Source organism: Lolium rigidum, chromosome 2 (genome assembly GCF_022539505.1).
Source record: "Lolium rigidum isolate FL_2022 chromosome 2, APGP_CSIRO_Lrig_0.1, whole genome shotgun sequence".
Classification (NCBI taxonomy): Eukaryota; Viridiplantae; Streptophyta; class Magnoliopsida; order Poales; family Poaceae; genus Lolium; species Lolium rigidum.
Window position 1 is genome coordinate 152345120 of NC_061509.1, and position 25097 is coordinate 152370216.

The 25097-nt window shown below is 42.1% G+C and overlaps 1 protein-coding gene across 1 annotated transcript; it reads left to right on the forward strand.

The window, feature by feature from the left end:
- The first annotated feature begins 8313 nt into the window (after positions 1–8313).
- Positions 8314–10653, forward strand: LOC124687479. The gene is made up of 2 exons (XM_047221260.1): positions 8314–8847; positions 9773–10653. Exons 1-2 carry the CDS (start codon positions 8398–8400, stop codon positions 10397–10399), a joined length of 1077 nt encoding a protein of 358 aa, XP_047077216.1. The 5' UTR covers positions 8314–8397; the 3' UTR covers positions 10400–10653.
- The last annotated feature ends 14444 nt before the right edge of the window (positions 10654–25097 follow it).

Genomic DNA, 25097 nt, shown 5'->3' on the forward strand with positions numbered 1-25097 from the left:
GCCCCAAATTTTGAGCCATAAAAATTACAAGTTATTACATTAGTGGGGGTGTCGCTAGGTCAAGGCCGACCTTTCCAAAGGTAAAATTCGTGACAGAAAGACCGCGCACGTGCTGACGCGTGGCAGACAGCCAGCGGCACACGGATGTGACGCCCTCACGCGGCTGGGTGCATGCCGAAAAGGGAAGTACGAACGTGGTCTTTTCGCGCGGCCGGTTGATACGTCTCCGACGTATCGATAATTTCTTATGTTCCATGCCACATTATTGATGATATCTACATGTTTTATACACATTATATGTCGTATTTATGCATTTTCCGGAACTAACCTATTAACAAGATGCCGAAGAGCCGATTCGTTGTTTTCTCGCTGTTTTTGGTTTCAGAAATCCTACAAAAAAAATATTCTCGGAATTGGACGAAATCAACGCCCGGGGTCCTATTTTTGCACGAAGCTTCCGGAAGATCGAGGGGAAAGGAAGTGGGGCCACGAGGCGCCGCCACAACAGGGCGGCGCGGCCCAGCCCTAGGCCGCGCGGCCCCGGCGTGTGGGGCCCTCGTGTGGCCCCCGCGTTGCCCTTCCGCCTACTTAAAGCCTTCATCGCGAAACCCCCAGCACCGAGAGCCACGATACGGAAAACCTTATCGAGACGCCGCCGCCGCCAATCCCATCTCGGGGGATTCCGGAGATCGCCTCCGGCACCCTGCCGGAGAGGGGAATCATCTCCCGGAGGACTCTTCACCGCCATGGTCGCCTCCGGAGTGATGAGTGAGTAGTTCACCCCTGGACTATGGGTCCATAGCAGTAGCTAGATGGTTGTCTTCTCCTCATGTGCTTCATTGTCGGATCTTGTGAGCTGCCTAACATGATCAAGATCATCTATCTGTAATTCTATATGTTGTGTTTGTCGGGATCCGATGGATAGAGAATACTATGTTATGTTGATTATCAATCTATTACCTATGTGTTGTTTATGATCTTGCATGCTCTCCGTTATTAGTAGAGGCTCGGCCAAGTTTTTGCTCTTAACTCCAAGAGGGAGTATTTATGCTCGATAGTGGGTTCATGCCTCCATTAAATCTGGGACGAGTGATGGAAAGTTCTAAGGTTGTGGATGTGCTGTTGCCACTAGGGATAAAACATTGATGCTATGTCCGAGGATGTAGTTATTGATTACATTACGCACCATACTTAATGCAATTGTCCGTTGTTTTGCAACTTAATACCTGGAAGGGGTTCGGATGATAACCTGAAGGTGGACTTTTTAGGCATAGATGCATGTCTGGATAGCGGTCTATGTACTTTGTCGTAATGCCCAATTAAATCTCACAATATTCATCATATCATGTATGTGCATTTTCATGCTCTCTTTATTTGTCAATTGCCCGACTGTAATTTGTTCACCCAACATGCTATTTATCTTATGGGAGAGACACCTCTAGTGAACTGTGGAGCCCGGTCCATTTTTTACATCTGAAATACAATCTACTGCAATACTTGTTCTTTACTGTTCTCTGCAAACAATCATCATCCACACTATACATCTAATCCTTTGTTACAGCATGCCGGTGAGATTGACAACCTCATTGTTTCGTTGGGGCAAAGTACTTTGGTTATGTTGTGCAGGTTCCACGTTGGCGCCGGAATCCCTGGTGTTGCGCCGCACTACATCTTGCCGCCATCAACCTTCAACGTGCTTCTTGGCTCCTCCTGGTTCGATAAACCTTGGTTTCTTTCTGAGGAAAAACTTGCCGCTGTACGCATCACACCTTCCTCTTGGGGTTCCCAACGGACGCGTGCTGTACGCGTATCAAGACTGTTTTCTGGCGCCGTTGCCGGGGAGATCAAGACACGCTGCAAGGGGAGTCTCCACAATCCAATCTCTTTACTTTGTTTTTGTCTTGCTTTATTTTATTTACTTACTTGTTTGCTGCATTATATCAAAACACAAAAAAATTAGTTGCTAGCTTTACTTTATTTACTATCTTGCACTCTATATCAAAACACAAAAAAATTAGTTACTTGCATTTACTTTACTTGCTTCATCATGTTTCCTCCTAAGTTTATTCTTAAAGATGTACCGGTAGGGCGAGGGTCTATCCTCGGGAAAGATAATATAGAAGATTTTTTCACTCATATTAGTACGGTTGAAGATTTTGAAGATAGACACCTGGTAGAACTTGCTCCTACTTATGAAATTGCTGCTGCTTCTTTGGTACACATGTTAGAAGCTAGATTTGCTAACCTCAACCCCGTAATGCAGCATATGTTCCTTACACTAAGTGATATGGAAGAAGGAGAAAAGAAAGATTTTGTCCTAGAAACCCTTCTTAAAGAATTTGGTGATGTAGCAAGAGAAGCTAGAAAGGTCTTTACTAAATATAATATGCTTGGCACTTATACAAACTTTGCTAGCACCCTTGAGAAGATGGAAAAAGATAGACAAAAGTACACTAATAAAGTTAATTATGAGGGGGATATTAAGGCATCGATACCTTGCAAGCTCTTGGGAATGTGCGAGGCACTAGAAAAGAATTTTGATTGGATTGTTCCTGAAGATTTGTTTGATGAGAGTAGCAAGCCTAAGGGTAATGAAAAGGGAGCCTCTGAAACTTACATAGATAAGATACAATGCATAGTTGAGAAAACTCCAAACCCCGCTGTCAATGCATCATCTCTTGATAATACTTGATATACACTTTATGCGCCTAGCTGAAAGACGTTAAAGAAAAGCGCTTATGGGAGACAACCCATGTTTTTACTACAGTAATTTTATTTTATATTTGAGTCTTGGAAGTTGTTTACTACTGTAGCAACATCTCCTTATCTTAGTTTTGTGCATTGTTGTGCCAAGTAAAGTCTTTGATAGTAAGGTTCATACTAGATTTGGATTACTGCGCAGTGAATGCATTTCTTTGTCGTCACGAATTTCGACCTGCCTCTCTGTAGGTAGCTCAGAAAAATATGCCAATTTACGTGCGTGATCCTCAGATATGTAAGCAACTTTCATTCAATTTGGGCATTTTCATTTGAGCAAGTCTGGTGCTTCAATAAAATCCATCATTACGGACTATTCTGTTTTGACAGATTCGCCTTTTATTTCGCATTGCCTCTTTTGCTATGATGGATGAATTTCTTTGTTCCATTAATGTTCAGTAGCTTTATGCAATGTCCAGAAGTGTTAAGAATGATTGTGTCACCTCTGAACATGTTAAGTTTTATTGTGCACTAACCCTCTAATGAGTTGTTTCGAGTTTGGTGTGGAGGAAGTTTTCAAGGATCAAAAGAGGAGGATGATACAATATGATCAAGGAGAGTGAAAGCTCTAAGCTTGGGGATGCCCGGTGGTTCACCCCTGCATATTTTAAGAAGACTCAAGCGTCTAAGCTTGGGGATGCCCAAGGCATCCCCTTCTTCATCGACAACATTATCGGGTTCCTCCCCCGAAACTATATTTTTATTCCATCACATCTTATGTACTTTGCTTGGAGCGTCGGTTTGTTTTTGTTTTTGTTTTTGTTTTTGTTTGAATAAAATGGATCCTAGCATTCATTGTGTGGGAGAGAGACACGCTCCGCTGTTGCATATGGACAAATATGTCCTTAGGCTTTACTCATAGTATTCATGGCGAAGGTTGAATCTTCTTCGTTAAATTGTTATATGGTTGGAATCGGGAAAATGCTACATGTAGTAATTCTAAAATGTCTTGAATAATTTGATACTTGGCAATTGTTGTGCTCATGTTTAAGCTCTTGCATCATATACTTTGCACCTATTAATGAAGAAACACCTAGAGCTTGCTAAATTTGGTTTGCATAGTTGGTCTCTCTAAAGTCTAGATAATTTCTAGTATTGAGTTTTGAACAACAAGGAAGACGGTGTAGAGTCTTATAATGTTTACAATATGTCTTTTATGTGAGTTTTGTTGCACCGGTTCATCCTTGTGTTTGTTTCAAATAACCTTGCTAGCCTAAACCTTGTATCGAGAGGAAATACTTCTCATGCATCCAAAATCCTTTTGCCAACCACTATGCCATTTGTGTCCACCATACCTACCTACTACATGGTATTTCTCCGCCATTCCAAAGTAAATTGCTTGAGTGCTACCTATAAAATTTCCATTCTTTACCTTTACAATATATAGCTCATGGGACAAATAGCTTAAAAATTATTGTGGTATTGAATATGTACTTATGCACTTTATCTCTTATTAAGTTGCTTGTTGTGCGATAACCATGCTTCTGGGACGCCATCAACTACTCTTTGTTGAATATCATGTGAGTTGCTATGCATGTCCGTCTTGTCCGAAGTAAGGGAGATCTACCACTTTAATGGTTAGAGCATGCATATTGTTAGAGAAGAACATTGGGCCGCTAACTAAAGCCATGAATCATGGTGGAAGTTTCAGTTTTGGACATATATCCTCAATCTCATATGAGAACACTAATTGTTGCTACATGCTTATGCATTAAAGAGGAGTCCATTATCTGTTGTCCATGTTGTCGCGGTATGGATGTCTAAGTTGTGAATAATCAAAAGCGAGAAATCCAAAATGCGAGCTTTCTCCTTAGACCTTTGTACAGGCGGCATGGAGGTACCCCTTTGTGACACTTGGTTAAAACATGTGTATTGCGATGATCCCGGTAGTCCAAGCTAATTAGGACAAGGTGCGGGCACTATTAGTATACTATGCATGAGGCTTGCAACTTGTAAGATATAATTTACATGATACATATGCTTTATTACTACCGTTGACAAAATTGTTTCATGTTTTCAAAACCAAAGCTCTAGCACAAATATAGCAATCGATGCTTTCCTCTTTGAAGGACCATTCTTTTACTTTTATGTTGAGTCAGTTCACCTATTTCTCTCCACCTCAAGAAGCAAACACTTGTGTGAACTGTGCATTGATTCCTACATACTTGCATATTGCACTTGTTATATTACTTTATGTTGACAATTATCTATGAGATATACATGTTATAAGTTGAAAGCAACCGCTGAAACTTAATCTTCCTTTGTGTTGCTTTAATACCTTTACTTTGATTTATTGCTTTATGAGTTAACTCTTATGCAAGACTTATTGATGCTTGTCTTTAAGTACTATTCATGAAAAGTCTTTGCTTTATGATTCATTTGTTTACTCATGTCATTACCATTGTTTTGATCGCTGCATTCATTACATATGTTTACAATAGTATGATCAAGGTTATGATGGCATGTCACTCCAGAAATTATCTTTGTTATCGTTTACCTGCTCGGGACGAGCAGGAACTAAGCTTGGGGATGCTGACACGTCTCCGACGTATCGATAATTTCTTATGTTCCATGCCACATTATTGATGATATCTACATGTTTTATACACATTATATGTCGTATTTATGCATTTTCCGGCACTAACCTATTAACGAGATGCCGAAGAGCCGATTCGTTGTTTTCTGCTGTTTTTGGTTTCAGAAATCCTACAAAGGAAATATTCTCGGAATTGGACGAAATCAACGCCCAGGGTCCTATTTTTGCACGAAGCTTCCAGAAGACCGAGGGGAAAGGAAGTGGGGCCACGAGGCGCCGCCACAACAGGGCGGCGCGGCCCAGCCCTAGGCCGCGCGGCCCTGGCGTGTGGGGCCCTCGTGTGGCCCCCCGCGTTGCCCTTCCGCCTACTTAAAGCCTTCGTCGCGAAACCCCCAGTACCGAGAGCCACGATACGGAAAACCTTACTGAGACGCCGCCGCCGCCAATCCCATCTCGGGGGATTCTCGGAGATCGCCTCCGGCACCCTGCCGGAGAGGGGAATCATCTCCCGGAGGACTCTTCACCGCCATGGTCGCCTCCGGAGTGATGAGTGAGTAGTTCACCCCTGGACTATGGGTCCATAGCAGTAGCTAGATGGTTGTCTTCTCCTCATGTGCTTCATTGTCGGATCTTGTGAGCTGCCTAACATGATCAAGATCATCTATCTGTAATTCTATATGTTGTGTGTGTCGGGATCCGATGGATAGAGAATACTATGTTATGTTGATTATCAATCTATTACCTATGTGTTGTTTATGATCTTGCATGCTCTCCGTTATTAGTAGAGGCTCTGGCCAAGTTTTTGCTCTTAACTCCAAGAGAGAGTATTTATGCTCGATAGTGGGTTCATGCCTCCATTAAATCTGGGACGAGTGACGAGAAAGTTCTAAGGTTGTGGATGTGCTTGTTGCCACTAGGGATAAAACATTGATGCTATGTCCGAGGATGTAGTTATTGATTACATTACGCACCATACTTAATGCAATTGTCTCGTTGTTTTGCAACTTAATACTGGAAGGGGTTCGGATGATAACCTGAAGGTGGACTTTTTAGGCATAGATGCATGCTGGATAGCGGTCTATGTACTTTGTCGTAATGCCCAATTAAATCTCACAATATTCATCATATCATGTATGTGCATTTTCATGCTCTCTTTATTTGTCAATTGCCCGACTGTAATTTGTTCACCCAACATGCTATTTATCTTATGGGAGAGACACCTCTAGTGAACTGTGGACCCCGGTCCATTCTTTACATCTGAAATACAATCTACTGCAATACTTGTTCTTTACTTGTTCTCTGCAAACAATCATCATCCACACTATACATCTAATCCTTTGTTACAGCAAGCCGGTGAGATTGACAACCTCACTGTTTCGTTGGGGCAAAGTACTTTGGTTGTGTTGTGCAGGTTCCACGTTGGCGCCGGAATCCCTGGTGTTGCGCCGCACTACATCGCGCCGCCATCAACCTTCAACGTGCTTCTTGGCTCCTCCTGGTTCGATAAACCTTGGTTTCTTTCAGAGGGAAAACTTGCCGATGTACGCATCACACCTTCCTCTTGGGGTTCCCAACGGACGCGTGCTGTACGCGTATCACCGGTCCACGCGGAAGTACGTACGAGAGGAGACTAGCTGTACCTGTTGTTCTTAGCGTGAATGTACAAGCTGCGCGCGAGCTCTTTTCTTTCGTACGAGTGCCCGCGGGAATTCTTTTCCTTCTGCGCACTAGCTCATGCAAGTACCACGCACAAGCTCATGTAAGTACTGCTAGCTCTTTTCCTCTTCCACGTACAGCTTAGTCATATACACAACACACACAATACAAGTATCTTACAACACACGAGTACAGTTATGTGTTATACACGAGTACAGTTGCGAACAACAGACGAGTATAGTTACACACATGGGCGAGTACAAGTACAGTCGCGCACACGAACAGGTACAGTTACGCACAACTCACGAGTACAGTTAAACACACGAGCGAGTACAAGTATAGTCACGCACACGAGCAGGTACAAACGCGCATACGAGCAGGTACAGTCGTGAACACGAGCAAGTACATGTACAGAAGTACAGTGACGCACACGAGCAGGTACAGTCACGCGTAAGTACAGGTACAGTCCCGCACACGGGCGAGTACAGTTAGCGAGTAAAGGGAAAAATTGCACCAAATACACTAAAACAGAAGTACTTATCAGTTGAAACACGAGTACAGTTAGGTACACACCACAGGTACAATCATAATATTATTGGAAGTACGAAATTTTTTTATCTCCAAACCTATCAACATGGGATCTAGTTTTGAAGATCTCGACGCGAGGATCTCAAAAGTGAAAACGGTTCGCAATTTGGACTTACGGTTGTCAAGATATTTCATTTTGAAAAAACGAATCTAGAAGAAAAAGGGAAAAACTGACACAACCCAGTCTTCTCTCTCCTCCCCCATCCCCATCTTGCTTCACCTTGCGACACGTGACGAGCAGGGAGACCACTTCCCAGAAATTTTCTGGCACCACAGCGCGCCACTTGTCGCGTGCAGAACGAGTTGTCTTCCCTTCGCGAATGTCGGCCTTTTTCTAGAGTTTTCCCATTAGTGGCTCCCATTTATCTCTTCACTCCACACATCATCCATGGCTAATCCAATTTCATCTGAAAATAATATGAACTATAATATTTGTAATGCATATAGTTAATCATATCAAACTTCACAATTTTCGAATGTCATAATTGAAATTATAATATTGCCAACACACAAAACAAAAATATACCATGGATCAAGCAAATAGTCTCGCGATATGTAAGGCTCCTGTCTGTTTTCAATATTCGATAGGCAAAATGCTAAACTTGGCAGCTTGCGGTCCTTATCGCACGCACCCACATTAATCGTGCTAACCACATAATTGATGCTACACTGCCATGCATTGGCCTCGGCGGCGTTGATCAACAGGGGAGGCCAATTAAGCGTCTATAAATATGGGACCTCCTCGGCTCCAGACCTCCAGAACAGTGGAACTAGCAGCCACCAGCAAGTAGCCGCGAAATTAAGTGCGAAGCCGCCCACCACTTGCAAGCAGGCACCGGCAACCAACGGAGCTCCAAAAAATGGCGGCGGCAGCAGGAGCGAAGCCGCAGGTGCACATCGAGTCCGTGCAGACGGGCCTGCCGACGCGTGTGGTTGAGCCGGACCGGACGCGCCTCATCGCCGTGTCGGCGCCGCCGCTGCCCGAGGCCGCGCTGCAGCGGCGCCTGCGGGCGGTGCTCTACTACCGGGCCGACGAGGCGGCGTGGGAGGAGGGCATCTGGGTGAAGGAGTCGCTGGGCGAGGCACTGTGCTTCTTCCCGGAGATGGCGGGGCGGCTCCGGCGCCGCGCGGACGGGTCGTGGGAGGTGAAGCTGAACGACGCCGGCGTGCGGTTCCAGCAGGCCACGGTGGAGGCGATCCTGGAGGAGTTCCTGGCGGACAAGGACCTTCCCCGGAAGGAGGCTGCGCTGGCGCCGTGGGTCGACGTGAGCGCCGAGGACCCCGACATGTGCTCGCTCCTCTTCATGCAGGTATGTACTCCTCGTATTTGATTTATTTTTGCATTTCTGCCATTTCTGACATCAGCGCCTGCCCATTATTCTCCTCGTATTTGATTTATACAAAAATACTATACTCCAACGTCTTGCTAAAATTGCACACTTCATTGTTTGGAAGTCTTGGAAATTTCTGAACTTCCGTGGATTGGTTAAGTCGTACGAGTTGTCCATTCATAACGGTCTGGCTGGCAGTTGGGCTAACCAGTCTACTCCATTTATACATGTACTCATGTTAAGCTGAATATGTTGAGCTCCTGTTAACATCAGTGTTCATCATCATTAGGTGTAGTATACGTTGTGTACCTTGATGCTACTTGTTGGAAAGGTTTTCCTTTTTCTTATTGAGGGTTGTTGGAAAAGTCTTTTCAGTTAGATGCAGCTGCACATTTTGTTTGTTTTTTGGGCAGGAAAAGAAAAATAAAACAAAATTTTCACTATTGTGTTCCTCCAAACTAGCAGACAGATCTAGTCCAGTCAAGCTAAAACAAGTTTTCCCGCAATTGGAGATGGAGTATCTTGCCAGTTAATGTACGCATTTATACTGACTGAGAGACATCACCTACCAACGAAGTCCAATACTATACCACCACAGCAACACAAATACACAGTCACCGGCTGCTGCCGGCACCATCGCGTGCCGGACGCCGAAGTAGAACACGTCACCCCCAACCCAAGAATCACCAAACAGGTGGAAAGCAAGCCATTCAATGTGACACTGTTGAGCTACCGTGTGTTCATGATGAGCGACAGGATCAGTTTGGTATACGTACGGTGTACTGTATTCCACACTCCAGAGTAGGCCAACAAACAGTGTATACTACTCCTGCCTAGCCGAAAACAGACGTTGCATGAATGACTTTTGATTGACCTAATCCACCTGCTTCGATGTTCACCGCAGCTGAACCGGTTCCAGGACGGCGGGTACGCCGTCGGCGTGAGCTGCACGGCGCTGCTGGCCGACCCGCGGTCGCTGGCGAGGTTCCTCCTCGAGTGGGCGCGCATCCACGCCGAGATGAAGGAGAAGAACAAGACCCTGCTCCGCCCCATGATGCAGTACATGGCCTACTTTCAGCGCCCGGAGCTCTGCTGCAGGCGCATCAGGTCCTTCCCCATCGACTCCGCCGCCGCCGACGGCGTCCGCGCCCGGACCGTGCTGTTCAGGACCTCCGCCGCCGTCGCCGGCGGTGGCGGCGACCTCCGCGCGCTCGCGGCCGCCTGCATGGCCCGGGCCACCGAGGAGCTCGGCGCGGACATGGCGTCGCGGTTCACGCTCGTCGTCGCCCCCGCGGACCCCGCCCGCGGCGCCACCACCGTAGAGACGTCGGTCGCGGCGGACGGCATCAAGAAGACGGGGCACAAGCTGGAAGCTGCGGAGTGGAGCGAGCTCGGGCTGGAGGAGGTGACGCTCCGGGGCGCCAAGCCCGTGCATGTCTCGTGCAGGATCGTGGCGGGCGGAGAGGAAGGCTTCGTCGTCGTCATGCCTGATGGCGATGGATTCCTTGTCACCGCAACCATACCCAACTAGAGACAAGCGAGGACAAAAAAGGGATCCGTTCCATTACTTCTACTACAAGCATTGTGTTGCGGGGACTCAAATAATCAATGTTGGCCGTCGATTTCCATAAAATTATATCAAGTATTCAGTATACGGTTACATGTCTCGGAGAGGTTTCACTCTAATGATATCAAAAATCCTAGATGCAATCCATGTTGCAACTCACCATTAGAATGGATTACGAAGCAAATCAAACAGTTTGGAGGTATTTTTCGTTGTTGCAACCCACAATCAAAATGGATGAGGAAGCAAATGAAACGGTCTAGAGGCATTTTTCGTAGTTGCAAGCTTAATTCTAACTAAAATCCCATTTGCAACTGAAAAAAATCTCAGTTACAATGAACCTTCCAATTTAAATATACAAATCACGTTGCAAATCCCACCATGCATAAGTCTGCTGATTACTAGCTTAGTTCTCAGTCTACTCAGAACTAGCAATTTCCGTGTTCTTGACTAGACATAATTTTTGGACACCTCAGAGCGGTTTACGTGAAAAATACTATGTCTATGACCTAGCTCGGGTTGTCGGGCAACATCTTTTTAATCATTAGTTCAACATGACTGTCTGATGACGTTGAGACTCCAAGTGAGATTGTTGTGTCAGCAGAGTATTTTCCCCACAAGCATGAATCGAGGGTTATATCGAACTCTCGGGGAAATGGAAAAAGAGTTGTCTCTCCCTCTCTTCTTCTACCAATCCTGTAAAATAAAATAAATCTTTGTGTCCCCAACTCCACCGTGTGGTTGTCAATCACGAGTAGATAAACTAGACAAGTAAAATAAAGTAAAAGCAGTAAATGATTCATTGTTTTTGGGTTTTGTGTACAAATAAGATAACTAAATATTTTTGGATTTTTGGATTAAAATAGTGCTACAAGTAGAAAGTAAGGTAAATGCAACAGAAAGGTGTTTATTATGATTAAAATTCGACCGGGGTTCATGGGTTCACTTGATTATTCTTCTTTTTAAGTTGTAGTGGATAATAACAATTCATCAATGAGATAATAAGAATATAACTTCAATATATGTAAGATACACATTCATATGGGCATCACGTCCTAAGATAGAGATGATGCAACACATCTCTCAATACTCCACAAGAAAGGACATTCAAAATTTGGGAGACACTTAAGGACTTCACTATACGCAGATGGTTTGGCGGTGTTTGTGGCGCCAATAAAAAAACGACATTCAAAATTTGGCAATGATTCTTGAAATTTTGGGGATGTTACCGGTTTGTACACAAACTTTCCAAAAAGCTCATTCATCCCCATTCGTTGGGCTCAGATAGACCTCGATGGAGTCCTTGCGGGCATCCCGGAGACGCACACTTCTTTCCCTTTGCATTACTTGGGGCTACCTCTCTCGCTTGGTGCCTAAAGAGGGTGGACTTTCAACCCCTCGAAGACAAATGCGTCGGGAAGCTTCCGACTTGAAATGGGAATCTTGTTACCATCATCTATCGTGCGGCCTTGGTGAAATCCTTCATTGCCTCTCAAGCTATATATCACACGACTCACCTTGTGATACCGCTAGGCATCATAAAATTCATCAACAAGATTGAGATAGCCTTTCTCTGGTCCGCAAAAGACACTACGACTAGTGCAAAAATACAAAGTCAACTAGGAGACGGTGTGCCGCCGAAAAAAAGTTGGTGTCCTTGAGATGCTTCATATGGAAAAGTTAGCGACGATGCTTAGACTTCATTGGCCATGGATTGACTAGAAAGACCCCGCGAAAATTTGGGTAGGATCCGGGAATCCTTGCCACGAGAAGGATATGGAGATTTTCTATGCCACAAGTACTATCACCCTTCGTAATGGGCGTAAAGCTCCGTTTTGGTATTCCCCATGGCTACATGGGAGGAAGCCCATTGAGATCGCGCCTCTCATCTTTGAGATATCCAAGAGAAAGAATTAGATAGTTCACCAACCATTGCATGACAACAATTTGGTGAAGAAGACCGACTTCGAGAAAATAATAAATTTAGAGCAACTTAAGCAATTCGTTGAGCTTTGGGCACCTCTTCACAACGTCTATTTGCAAGAGGATGTGGAGGATGATATTGTTTGGAGGCTCGCGGCCAACAGAGAATACACTTCAAAGACGGATTATGAGGATCAATTATTGGGTTCTATCGCCTTGAACATGAACAAAATGGAGTGGAAGGCTTGGGCACCGCTAAAAGTTAAATTCTTCCCTTGGCTAGCTACACAAAATAGGATTTGGATGGCGGATCACTGATACGTTGCAAACGTATCTAAATTTTTTTATGCTTCATACTAGTTTTACACCCATTTATACATGTTTTATTTACACTTCGTTGTCCTTTTATACATTTTCCGGCATTAACCTATTGACAAGATGCCACAGTGCCAGTTTATGGTGCTTGACAGAGCATAGATTGCACACCGTTGGGGAACCCCAAGAGGAAGGTATGATGAGCACAGCAGCAAGTTTTCCCTCAGTAAGAAACCAAGGTTTAATTGACCAGTAGGAGAAAGGCGTGACTTCTGAAGGTGTTGCTAGCTGACTAATGGGAAGACGCACTACCGGGGTCAGCAACAACGTGGAATCTGCACACAACACAACCAAAATACTTTGCCCCAACTTACAGTGAGGTTGTCAATCTCACCGGTTTTGCTGAACACAAAGGATTAAACGTATCGAGTGGAAAGAGATGTTTGAAGTGGAATTAAAGAGAACAGTGTTTGCAGTAAGTAAACAAAATAGGATTGCTGTAGATGAGTTTATTAGTGTAAAAGAAAGGACGGGGTTCATAGTTCACTATAGGTGTCTCTCCATAAAGATAAATAACATGTTTGTTGAAAAAATTACAGCTGGGCAATTGACAGAATAAAGACCATACATTACAAGATGATTACTATGAGATTCGTTTGGGCATTACAACATAATACATAGACCGTAATCCAACTGCATCTATGACTAATAATCCACCTTCTGGTTATCGTCCGAACCCCTTCTAGTATTAAGTATCAAGCAACAGATTATCGTATTAAGCAATGTGTGTAAAGTAAACAATTTTATTACCCTTGGATAAAGCATTGTTGTTTTCTCCCTAGTAGCAACAACACATCTACAATCTTAGAAGTTATTGTCACTCTTCTAGAAAACTAGAGGCATGAACCTACTATCGAGCATAATTACCCCCTCATGGAGTCACAAGCATTTACTTGGCCAGAGCAACTACTAGCAACGGAGAGCATGCAAGATCGCAAATAACATATAACAAATATATAATTGATCTTAACATAGTATTCAATATTCATCGGATCCCAACAAACACATCATGTAGCATCACATAAGGATGATCTTGATCATGTTAGGCAGCACACAAGATCTAAACACGAGGCACAAATTGGAGAATACAACCATCTAGCTACTGCTATGGACCCATAATCCAGGGACGAACTACTCACGCATCACTTCGGAGGCGGACATGGCGATGTAGAGGCCTCCGGCGATGATCTCCCCCTCCGGCAGGGTGCCAGGAAGAGCTTCAGAACCCTCCCGAGCTAGGGTCTGCGATGGCGGCCGCGACAGAACTTTTCTTGGATGGATGCTCGAGTGTTTAGGTTTTTTCCCGAGATCGTGAATAAATAGGCGGAAGGACAAGGTCGGTGGAGGCCAGGGTAGCCCACACCACCCCTTGGCGCGGGACCACCCTTGGCCGTGCCATGGGGTGGCCTGGCCGCCCTGTGGCGCCTCTTCGATCCCCCTATGGACTCTTTCTTTACTACGGTAAAATATTGACTTCGGCTTTGTTTCGTCCAATTTTGAGAATATTTCCTGTACAATTTTTTCTGAAATACAAAATAGCAGAAAACAGGGAACTGACACTGTGTCATCTTGTTAATAGGTTAGTGCCGGAAAATGTATAAACGTGCAACGACGTGTGAGCAAAACATATATGAATTAGTGTAAAACAAGCATGGAGCATAAAAAATTATAGATACGTTTGCAACGTATCAACATCCCCAAGCTTAACTCCTACTCGTCATCGAGTAGGTAAGCGATAACAAAATATTTTTTTGAGGTGGCATGAAACCAACACAATCTTGATCAAGTTATTCTAAATTATTGTAAGCTGGGACCAAGTTATTGTAAAGTATTGTATGCTGGGATCAAATTACTCTTAAACATAGGCATGATAGATATAATTCTAACAATAGAACTTAGCAACTATGTTATAACATGAGAAGTAACTCAAACAAAGAATCATGAATAATTGTGCATTGAAAGCAACTGTTTGTTTATGAGCATACAGAAAACATATTAAAGTAGTACTCAACACATGTCCTTTATGAAGTAGCAAAACATATATACTAGGACACCTTTAATGTTCAAAGGGTGACTAGATACAAGTAATTTGAGAACAAGTAATAGCATAATCATGAATCAATCAATAATAATTTTGGGACTATGCACATTATACTAAGAATGACAACTATGTTCTCTTAATTGGTGCATAAGTAGAAGATGAAGAATCAACATAAAAGTAAAAGAAAGGCTCTTTGCAGAGGAAGCAAGATTAACAAGTTTTATAAACCTTCCAAAAAGTATGGTACTCATTAGCTTTGAGCTCTGATTACCCCTATCATAAGCATCTTGAATTGTTAAAGTTAATGTGAGGGCAAATATGAGTTATATGCTTGACAAATCACAAGTTGAAAATCTCGTGCCCATTGAATACGAGTACCTAAACCTCATGATACTTAATTTAGGCCCCAAATAAGTTTTTGTCGTTGTAAGTATGCATGTATCATCGAGAACACCAACGGGGTACCTCTTGCCCCATGATATGGAAGTACTCCTGCCTAGGAGCAATCTCATGCCAACATGACAAGACAAACAGACAATGAGCATCTCAGTAATCCTTTTATTTACTATGGCCATAGCTTTTTATTAAACATGCTTCATAGAATGCTCACTATGGTTCGCTGTAAATTTCCACAAAAAATGATGCATGGCTTAAATTGGCCGTCCAGGCGTTTCTCTAACTTATATACAAACTCCATGGATTTACAAGTTTCCATTTTATTTCGCACCGCTAGGCATCCATAAACAAAAGGACATGACATCAACTAAATAGGAATAAGTCCAATGTTGAAAGCTTTCTCTATGAAAAAATGGTTGTATGAACTCCCAACTCGCAAATTGCAAGCATATAGACTTCATAAGATAGTCACAATGGTTCAAATTTATTAAGTGCAAGAAAGTAAATGTGCCATCAAGTTCGTGAGAGCTTTACTAATTAATTTTCTCATGACAAAGTTTAATTTGGAGATAAATAAAAGCATGATGAATATACTTGGAATAGCAATAATACTAGTAGGTAGAAATGGTGGACATAATTGGCAAACTTTGGTTTTTGGTGGTTGGATGCACGAGTAGAGCTCATACTCAGTACATGCGAAGGCTAGCAAAAGACTGGAAACGACCAACTAAGAGAGCAGTGATGGCCATAATCATGCATAGCGACAAAACATTATTAATCAAAGCATAAAGTGATATTACAAGTCAAGAACTAAATGATCATATAGGCTTTAGTTGACTGGTTTGTAGTCATAACATGATGTAAACATATGCCAAGCCAACCCAATAAAGCACTAAAGGAGAATACCACAATATTATGCTTTGTATGATGGAAACAAAACATGATTCTTTCAATAGCACATTATGCATTCTCAGCTATTTGAGACAAGTCATGTTACAACAATAAATACTAAGCATATAATAAGAATAACATCCAACACGGCATGCCAAAGTCTATAACACAGTCTAGACAAGCTTCCTTTTGCATCACTATAAGCATGAAACATTTTACTCGTCTCCAACACTAATCAATTTATTTAAAACAACTCTCATAGATGAAATCAATATGGAGTAGAGATATAATTATACATAAATAAAGAAAACTAACAAGCTCTGAACAAAATTCGAGTGAAACAACAAGAGCTAAACGTAGTACTAGCAAACTATAACACTCGCAGAACAATAAGAGCGAAAACTAGAGTGTTCTATGCAATTAAAACGGAGTGTGTCTTCTCCAAAACAAATATGCTGGCATCCAACCATATGCTACAACAAACAAAACTAAACTAAACTAAAAACTAAAATAAAGATACTCCAAGAATAACTCATAGCGTATGAAGCAATAAAAATATAGCGTATAGAAAGATGACATGTTGCTTTGTTGAAGAAGAGGGGATGCCTTAGGTATCCACAAGATTTGACGCTTGTACCTCTTGGATATTTCTTGGGGTTGCATGGGCATCCTCAAGTTTGAGCTTTTTTCCACTCTTCATCTCATTACATCATTCTTCTCTTCCTACGCTTGAAAACTTCCTTCATACAAGACTTCACACAATTCTTATTAGCAGCATTAGTACAATCAAAATAACAAATCCACTTGGATTCAGTTCTAACATATATCAAACATCTATTAAAGCATTAGCTACTGTAGCAATATGTTCAAAAATCTCTTTTCTCAAAAGAACTAAAAAACAAAGAGATTAAGAGGCAAATGCAAATAGTGGCAGAAATCTGTTAAAACAGAACAGCAGGTAAAGATCGATTTTTTTTGAAAATCTTCTGTTGTTCAGGTCAAAAAGTGTTCAAATAACGAAACTTAGATAATAACCTGGGGCATATGCACAAAAATTGGCAGATAAAAATTCTGCCCTGGCTAGGAATACAAATTTTTATGGTGATAGCACAGAATCTGTTTTCAGGACAACAACTTCCCGAAATCTTACTTTCTTCCTATTAGAGGCTATTCTTGGCACAAAAAGGAAATAAAAATGATAAGGAGAGTTTATTACAGAGGTAATAACTTCCAAGACTCAACAAAAGAAAATTTACAGAAATTAGATTGCTTTTCTTTAATGCTTTCCAGTTAGGCGCAGAAAAAGAGCTAGCATCAAGTATTATCAAGTGAAGAAGCATAAAGATTAATGCAAGAAGTCTTTTCAACAATGATTTGTATTTTATCAATATAAGTTTTAGAAGTATCTCTCTCAGTACTTCTAGGTTCACTACTTTCATCAAATGGGTTTTCAGGAACAATCCAATCAAAAATCTTTTCCAAAGCCTCATGCATCCCTAAAAGTTTGAAATGTATTGGTATTTTGATCTTCTCCCTATTTTCAGGATTGGTTTTGTCTATCTTTTCAAGTGTACCAATAACATCTACACATAAGCCTAGCATATTAATCTGATCAAAGACTTTCCTAGCTTCTATAACAACATTCCCTAAATTCTTTAAGCAATGTTTCTAGGATAAAATCTATCTTTTCATCATCCTAAACTTCATGGAGTTTAAGAAACATTTGCTGCATTATGGGATTAAGGCTAACAAATCTAGCCTCCAACATTTAAACTAAATATACTGCAGCAGTTTCATAATTAGGAGCAAGTTCTACCAGGGATTTATCCTCAATATCGTTATGCTTACTAACATGATTAAAGAATTCTTCAATGTTATCTCTCCCAATTATAGAACCACTACCTACTGATAGGTCTTTCAGATCGTACTTAGGGATCAACATACTGAGATAAAAATAAAGCAACAAAATAACAACTATAAAAGAAACTAATTTTTGTGTTTTTGATATAAAGAAGCAAACAAGAAAAAATAAAATAAACTAAGCAAAAATATAAAAAAGTAAAGAGATTGTAGATGAGAGACTCTCCTTGCAGAAATCCTCTTTCTCCCCAGTAACGGCGCCAGAAAATCTTGATGGTGCTTGACGTAGCATAGATTGCACACCGTTGGGGAACCCAAGAGGAAGGTATGATGAGCACAGCAGCAAGTTTTCTCTCAGTAAGAAACCAAGATTTAATCGACCAGTAGGAGAAAGACGTGACTTCTGAAGGTGTTGCTAGCTGACTAGTGGCAGGACGCACTACCGACATCAGCAACAACGTGGAACCTGCACACAACACAACCAAAATACTTTGCCCCAACTTATAGTGAGGTTGTCAATCTCACCGGTTTTGCTGAACACAAATGATTAAACGTATCGAGTGGAAAGAGATGTTTGTAGTGGAATTAAAGCGAACAATGCTTGCATTAAGTAAACAGAACAAGATTGCAGTAGATGAATTTATCATTATAAAAGAAAGGACCGGGATCCATAGTTCACTAGAGGTGTCTCTCCATAAAGATAAATAACATTCCGGGTGAACAAATTACAGCTGGGCAATTGACAGAATAAAGACCATACATCACAAGATGATTACTATGAGATTCGTTTGGGTATTACACCATAATACATAGACCGTAATCCAACTGCGTATATGACTAATAATCCACCTTCCGGTTATCGTCCGAACCCCTTCCAGTATTCAGTTGCAAGCAACAGATTATCGTATTAAGCAATGTGTGTAAAGTACACAATAGAATTACCCTTGGATAAAATATTGTTGTTTTCTCCTTAGTAGCAACAACACATCTACAATTTTAGAAGTTATTGTCACTCTTTCAGAAAACTAGAGGCATGAACCTTCTATCGAGCATAAATACTCCCTCTTCGAGTCACAAGCATTTACTTGACCAGAGCAACTACTAGCAACGGAGAGCATGCAAGATCACAAATAACGTATAACAAATATATAATCGATCTGAACATAGTATTCAATATTCATCGGATCCCAGCAAACACAACAGTTGCATTACATAAAGATGATCTTGATCATGATAGGCAGCTCACAAGATCTAAACATGAGGCACAAATTGGAATAGATAACCATCTAGCTACTGCTATGGACTCGTAGTCCAGGGATGAACTACTCACGCATCACTTCGGAGACGGGCATGACAATGTAGAGGCCTCCGGTGATGATCTCCCCCTCCGGCAGGGTGCCGGGAAGAGCTTCAGAACTCTCCCGAGCTAGGGTCTGCGATGGCGGCCACGATGGAACTTTTCGTGGATGGAGGCTCGGGTGTTTAGGTTTTTTCCCGAGATCATGAATAAATAGGCAGAAGGGCGAGGTCGGTGGAGGCCAGGGTTGCCCTTCCGCCTATTTATTCACGATCTCGGGGAAAACCTAAATACCCGAGCCTTCATCCACGAAAAGTTTCTTTTACACTGATAAAATCATCCTGTTATGTTTACTTACAGCAACCACTATTTTCTTTAATTTCACTGCAAACAAACATCTCTTTCCGCACTATACATTTAATCCTTTGTGTTCAGCAAAGCCGGTGAGATTGACAACCTCACTTTAAGTTGGGGCAAAGTATTTTGGTTGCGTTGTGTGCAAGTTCCATGTTGTTGCTGATGCCAGTAGTGCGCCATGCCACAAGTCAGCTAGCAACACCTTCATAAGTCACGCATTTATCCTAGTGGTCGATTAAACCTTAGTTTCTTACTGAGGAAAAACTTGCTACTCTACTCATCATACCTTCCTCTTGGGGTTCCCCAACGGTGTGCAATCTGCGCTCATCAATCGCTTGCATAAACATGGTTGTCTTAATTGTGATCAGTGGCTTCTTTGCAAGGAAACTCTTGATAAAACGTTAATCATCTATCTATTGTCGGTTCTCTATTCACCTTTGGGACGCTATCAAGGGGTGGATTATCATCCTCGCCATTCATCCGAGGCAATGCACGGGTCTCCCTATCAATGCTTGGTGGAACGCGATGGTGGGTGGCACCTCGCCGGATAGGAAAGCCATCTCCTCGCTTGCCTTGTTGGTCACTTGGGAGTTATGGAAATGAGCGCAACGCGAGGGTTATCCACAACAAACAAGCACCCTTGCATATTGTTCTAGATAGAGTTAAGTGTGAAGCCCGGTTGTTGGTAACTGCGGGTGCTAGGAATTTGGGCAACATTATGTCAGGAGAGTAATCCCATGTAATAATAGCAACTTTTACATTCTTGTAAAAATCTCTACTTAATCAATAGAATGGAGCAAAAAATTGCCCCGTTTCAAAGAAGAACACATCAGTTGGTAAGTTCGAATTTGGCAATGCTCTACACTCTTAGTTTTCGAGGCTAGTTTGAGCGAGGCGTAGGAAAATGAAGCCTAAGCGCATGTAATTACAAGGATTTGGTATTCTAGGAAATACAAAGCACAACGTGTTCATAAGCGTGCACACACACCTTTTTCCGCTCTTTCTCATATCTAGTGCACAAACTATATTCCTGAGATATATTTTGGCACCACAATAGTTCGAACAGATATATTCTAATGCATACAATCCGTAATTTCAAATACTTAACAGAAACACTACTTTAACCCCCCCCCCTAGAGTGGGTGATTTTTTTAGCCCTTTCCACACGACAAGTGGCGAACCGGCGAACCGTGGAAAGTTCTCTCATCCATAGGTGAATCACTCTAAATTTGGAGTTCCAAAAATTTAATGTACACATAGTTTGTTGCCATCAAGATACTATTCTGACGCTTGCCAGGGAGATATAGTTCCTTCAAAGCCATACAAACATCTAATCTTGGGATGGTCTACCGCTCTAAGTTGGCTTGGTTGTGAGCTCTCTTTATCTTTTATTGTTTACAAAGAATTTTTATTTATCCTGTTTTACTTTCCAGTGTCTTTCTCTAGTATAGTAGTTTGCTTTTAGTTTTGCATTTGCATTCATTTTATACCGAAAAATAATAAACATATTGTAATTTTTTTAATATGCATGCTAAACTATGTGAGAACCTCCATGGATGAAACTCAACATGCATGCTCGTGATGTATATGTTAAGCACCGTTTATGTGGAAAAGGGAAAGGATTAATGAGCATGTTGAAATACTTAAATGGTCTTGCTACAAAACTTTGTGATCTTTATGATAAAACTGGTTCGTTTTATCAGAGAGATAAATATCTTATTTTTCAATGTGAGAGAAGTATTAAAACGAAATTTTCTTCCTTAGAAACTGGAGAAGTTATTCTTCTTCTTACAAAACAAATTGAGAATTGCATTGCTTTCATGGGAGCCCATGTGATAGATTCTGTCATTGACGAAAAATATAAAACTTGTGATGAGGCTCGTAAAGTTATAAGTTAACTTTTTACCTCCTAAAATATTGCCTTGTAAATTTCAGTAATAATGTTTTTATTGTTGATTATCATAAGAGAAGCCTTGTTGCACAAAAAGTAACTACTAATATTTTGAAGGAATGAGATGATGAGAATATAATCTTAGGAGAGGATGTATATGAAGAAGAGAATAAAGAAGCTATCGTCCCACCTAAGCTTCGGGAAAACATGATCAATTTTTTAACGGTTTCTGTCTTAGTTAATATGGAAATGGTATTTACCAGTCAACTGCTAATTATTGTCACATCAATATTTTCTCATTTCTTTTCGCTAGCAAGCATATATCCTGAAGTTTCATGGGATAATTCTTACCGATTAGTGAGATAGTTATTTCTTAGTTGTTCGATAGTGAAGATTTATTTGTTAGGCCTTTCACAATGGGTGGCTCTTGGTACGGCATCATAGGCTACTTGGTGATATGGCACCGTATTAATTGATGAAAGAGAGGGTTGTTGTATCTTAGCTAAGATACAACCTTGGAGAGAGTCATAGGTAAAAAAATATTTCTAGTCCAATCACATGCATGCATTAGCCAAAAATCACTAAATGTAGATACATCTCTAAGAAACAATGCATTGTAGAAGATGTTCTTAAAACATATCACTATTTAGGATAATGCGCTAAGATACAATGCATTATGAAAGGCCATATGTACGAAGGCCAGGTGATGGTACTCATGCAATCATGGTAACTCTCTCAGAAGAAACTAGTAATGTACTAGGTGAAGAGGACTTGAAACGAGGAAAAAAGTTCCACACGTCGGTTCTAGGGCGACTCAGGTAAAACCATAGCCATTTCCCCTCCCCTCTAACTCCTGCCACTAGTGGAATCCGGCGAGCAGAGTCTCCCCCAATGGATAGCAGATAGTGGGGTCTTGTCTTCTCGCTCGTTCCCGCGACATGAGATATTTGTCCTAGATGGCGGCGGTGGCCTAGACGACAACTGCTTGCAATCGGGAGGATGTCGGCCTCTCGGGATGGTGGTGGTCTGGTTGTCGGTGGTTGCGAGGGCAGCCGATGATGGCACAATGGAGATGCTGAGGCTGCGGCGGCCTCGTTTCTTCGGGCCTACGGAGGACGATTGGAGCGGCTTGTGGCGGGGAGTTGGTGGTTGCCAGAGGATGTTGCTGTGTGGCAGCATTTTAGGTGGCAGATGGTCAAGCGACAGTTTCTAGCCACAATCACCTTGTTGCACTACAGGAATGGACGCATACGCCGACGGCCAGCTGCCCTCGGTGTAGCCATGCCTGGCCCTCGGCATAGGCTACGCCGACGGCAGCCCTCGGCGTATGGCGTCGGCGTTTAGGTTCCTCGGCATAGACAATATTGCCGTCGGCGTAGCCCGGCCCTCGGCGTAGCACGCTACGCCGACGGCAAAACCGTCGGCATACAAATTTTAAAAATTTGAATTTTCATTTTTCCAAAAAAAATTCGAAAAAAAAAATTCGAAAAAAATTAATTTTTTTATATGCCGAGGGCTTTGCCGTCGGCATAGAGTTTTAAAATTTTTAAAATTTTAATTTTTTTACACCATTTTTTTTCTTTTTTTACTTGTTTATCTTTCACCCATACACTTTTAACTCTAAGTACACTTAATCCTAGGTCAAATTACAATCATGGTTAAACTTCCCAGCCGGTCACCCATCCTCACACTACTCCAACCTCAGCACGCTTAACTTCTTGGTTCCATTCGGATGAGCTTCCCTTAAAGAATTGACACCTTACTGATAATAATAGTCTATCAACCCTATTAACCCTTGCACCGTGATGTCACAACTCTTTATTTTTGAATTCCAAAAAATTACTTAAGTAAAAAACAATGAATATATAAGTAACAATGAATAATAATATTGAATTCAAATAATAATAAAATAATTTTATTTTTTGGTTTTTTCTATTTAATATGGATAATTAATATCTTTAAATCGAAAAACTGAAATTCCACAAATAATATGTCTAAATCGATCAGAAAAATGAGAGGAATCTAAATATACCATCCATATCATCATTTGAACCTAAAAAATAGAGTAATCCAAATATGACGTCCAGCTTGCCATCTGGCCAAAACGGCCCCCTCGGGAGATGCGAAATGGCCGTACCGGACGCGCTGGTGCACCGTTCGCCAACATGCTAAACGGAAAAAAATTAGCACATAAAGTGATGTGTTATAGACCTAAAAACATTTTTCGAGGAATTTATTGAGCGACGGAAAGTGTACCCCTAGTTCAAATCCGGTCAGTTTCTAGCGGATTCAGCGGGACACCGCAGGAAGCCGCGGGGATTTCCAGATAGCTAGCACGCACATATGGAATGTGATATGTGGTGCGGAGGCGGTGTCCTACCACTACGCGGAGGTCTCGCGCAATACTAAAATACGCCTCATGTAGCTGCTTCATAAAAAAAACTCGTTTTGGCACCCCGAAAATGAAAAAACCATCGCCCATGGGTCGGATTGGAAATCTGCTCCCGGGGCCATGCCTTCCTTCCCAGGGACCACGCATGTGCCAAATATGGGCTCGTTCCGACAAACTATACGGTGTCACAGGCCGTTTCCTACTCATTTGCCCTAAAAGCCATAGAACTCCGGACGTGATAGCTCTGTTTGTGAAGGGTTTTCCAAAATAATTGACGTATCCTAATTCCAATTTTGGAGTGGTTACTAGGACACATAAAATGACGCCATGCGGCTCCAAGGGATTTTCTAACTTAGTTTAAATTGCCATCCGGCCAAAATGGGCCCCCACGGTGATGCGGTATGGCCGTACCGGGCGCGATGGTGCACCCGTTCACCATCGCGCTAAACGGAAAAAATTTAGCACATAAATTTATGTGTTGTAGACCTAAAAATATTTTTCCCGGAATTTATTGAGCGACGGAAAGTGTACCCCTAGTTCAAATCCAGTCACTTTCCAGCGGATTCGGCGGGACACAGCAGGAAGCCGCAGGGATTTTCAGATAGCTCGCACGCACATATGACATGTGATATGTGGTGCGGAGGCGGTGTCCTACTAGTACACGGAGGTCTTGCGCAATACAAAAATACGCCCCATGTAGCTGGTTCACAAAAAAAACCCGTTTTGGCACCCCGAAAATGAAAAAACCATCAGCCATGGGTCGGATTGGAAATCCGCTTCCGGGGCATTGCTTCCCATCCCAGGGACCACGCACGTGCCAAATATGGCCTCGTTCCGACAAACTATGCGATGTCCCGGACCGTTTCCTACTCATTTGCCCTAAAAGCCATAGAACTCCGAACTTGATAGCCTTGTTTGTGAAGGGTGTTCCAAAATAACTGCCGTATCCCAATTCCGTCTTTTGGAGTGGTTACTAGGACACATAAAATGACGCCATGCGGCTCCGCGGGATTTTCTGACTTCGTTTAAATCGCCATCTGGCCAAAACGGGAACCCGATGACATATATGAAAGTGTTTGAATTGTTACTATATTAACATGATATAAATGATTCAAATATGCATGATTTTGACATAAACGGATAGAGGATGTTTTTCTGAACATTTTGATACCTTATACGCATTTTTCTGACATCATATGAATTAGTTATGATTTTTACAAAATTAGACAAATTTGACAAATA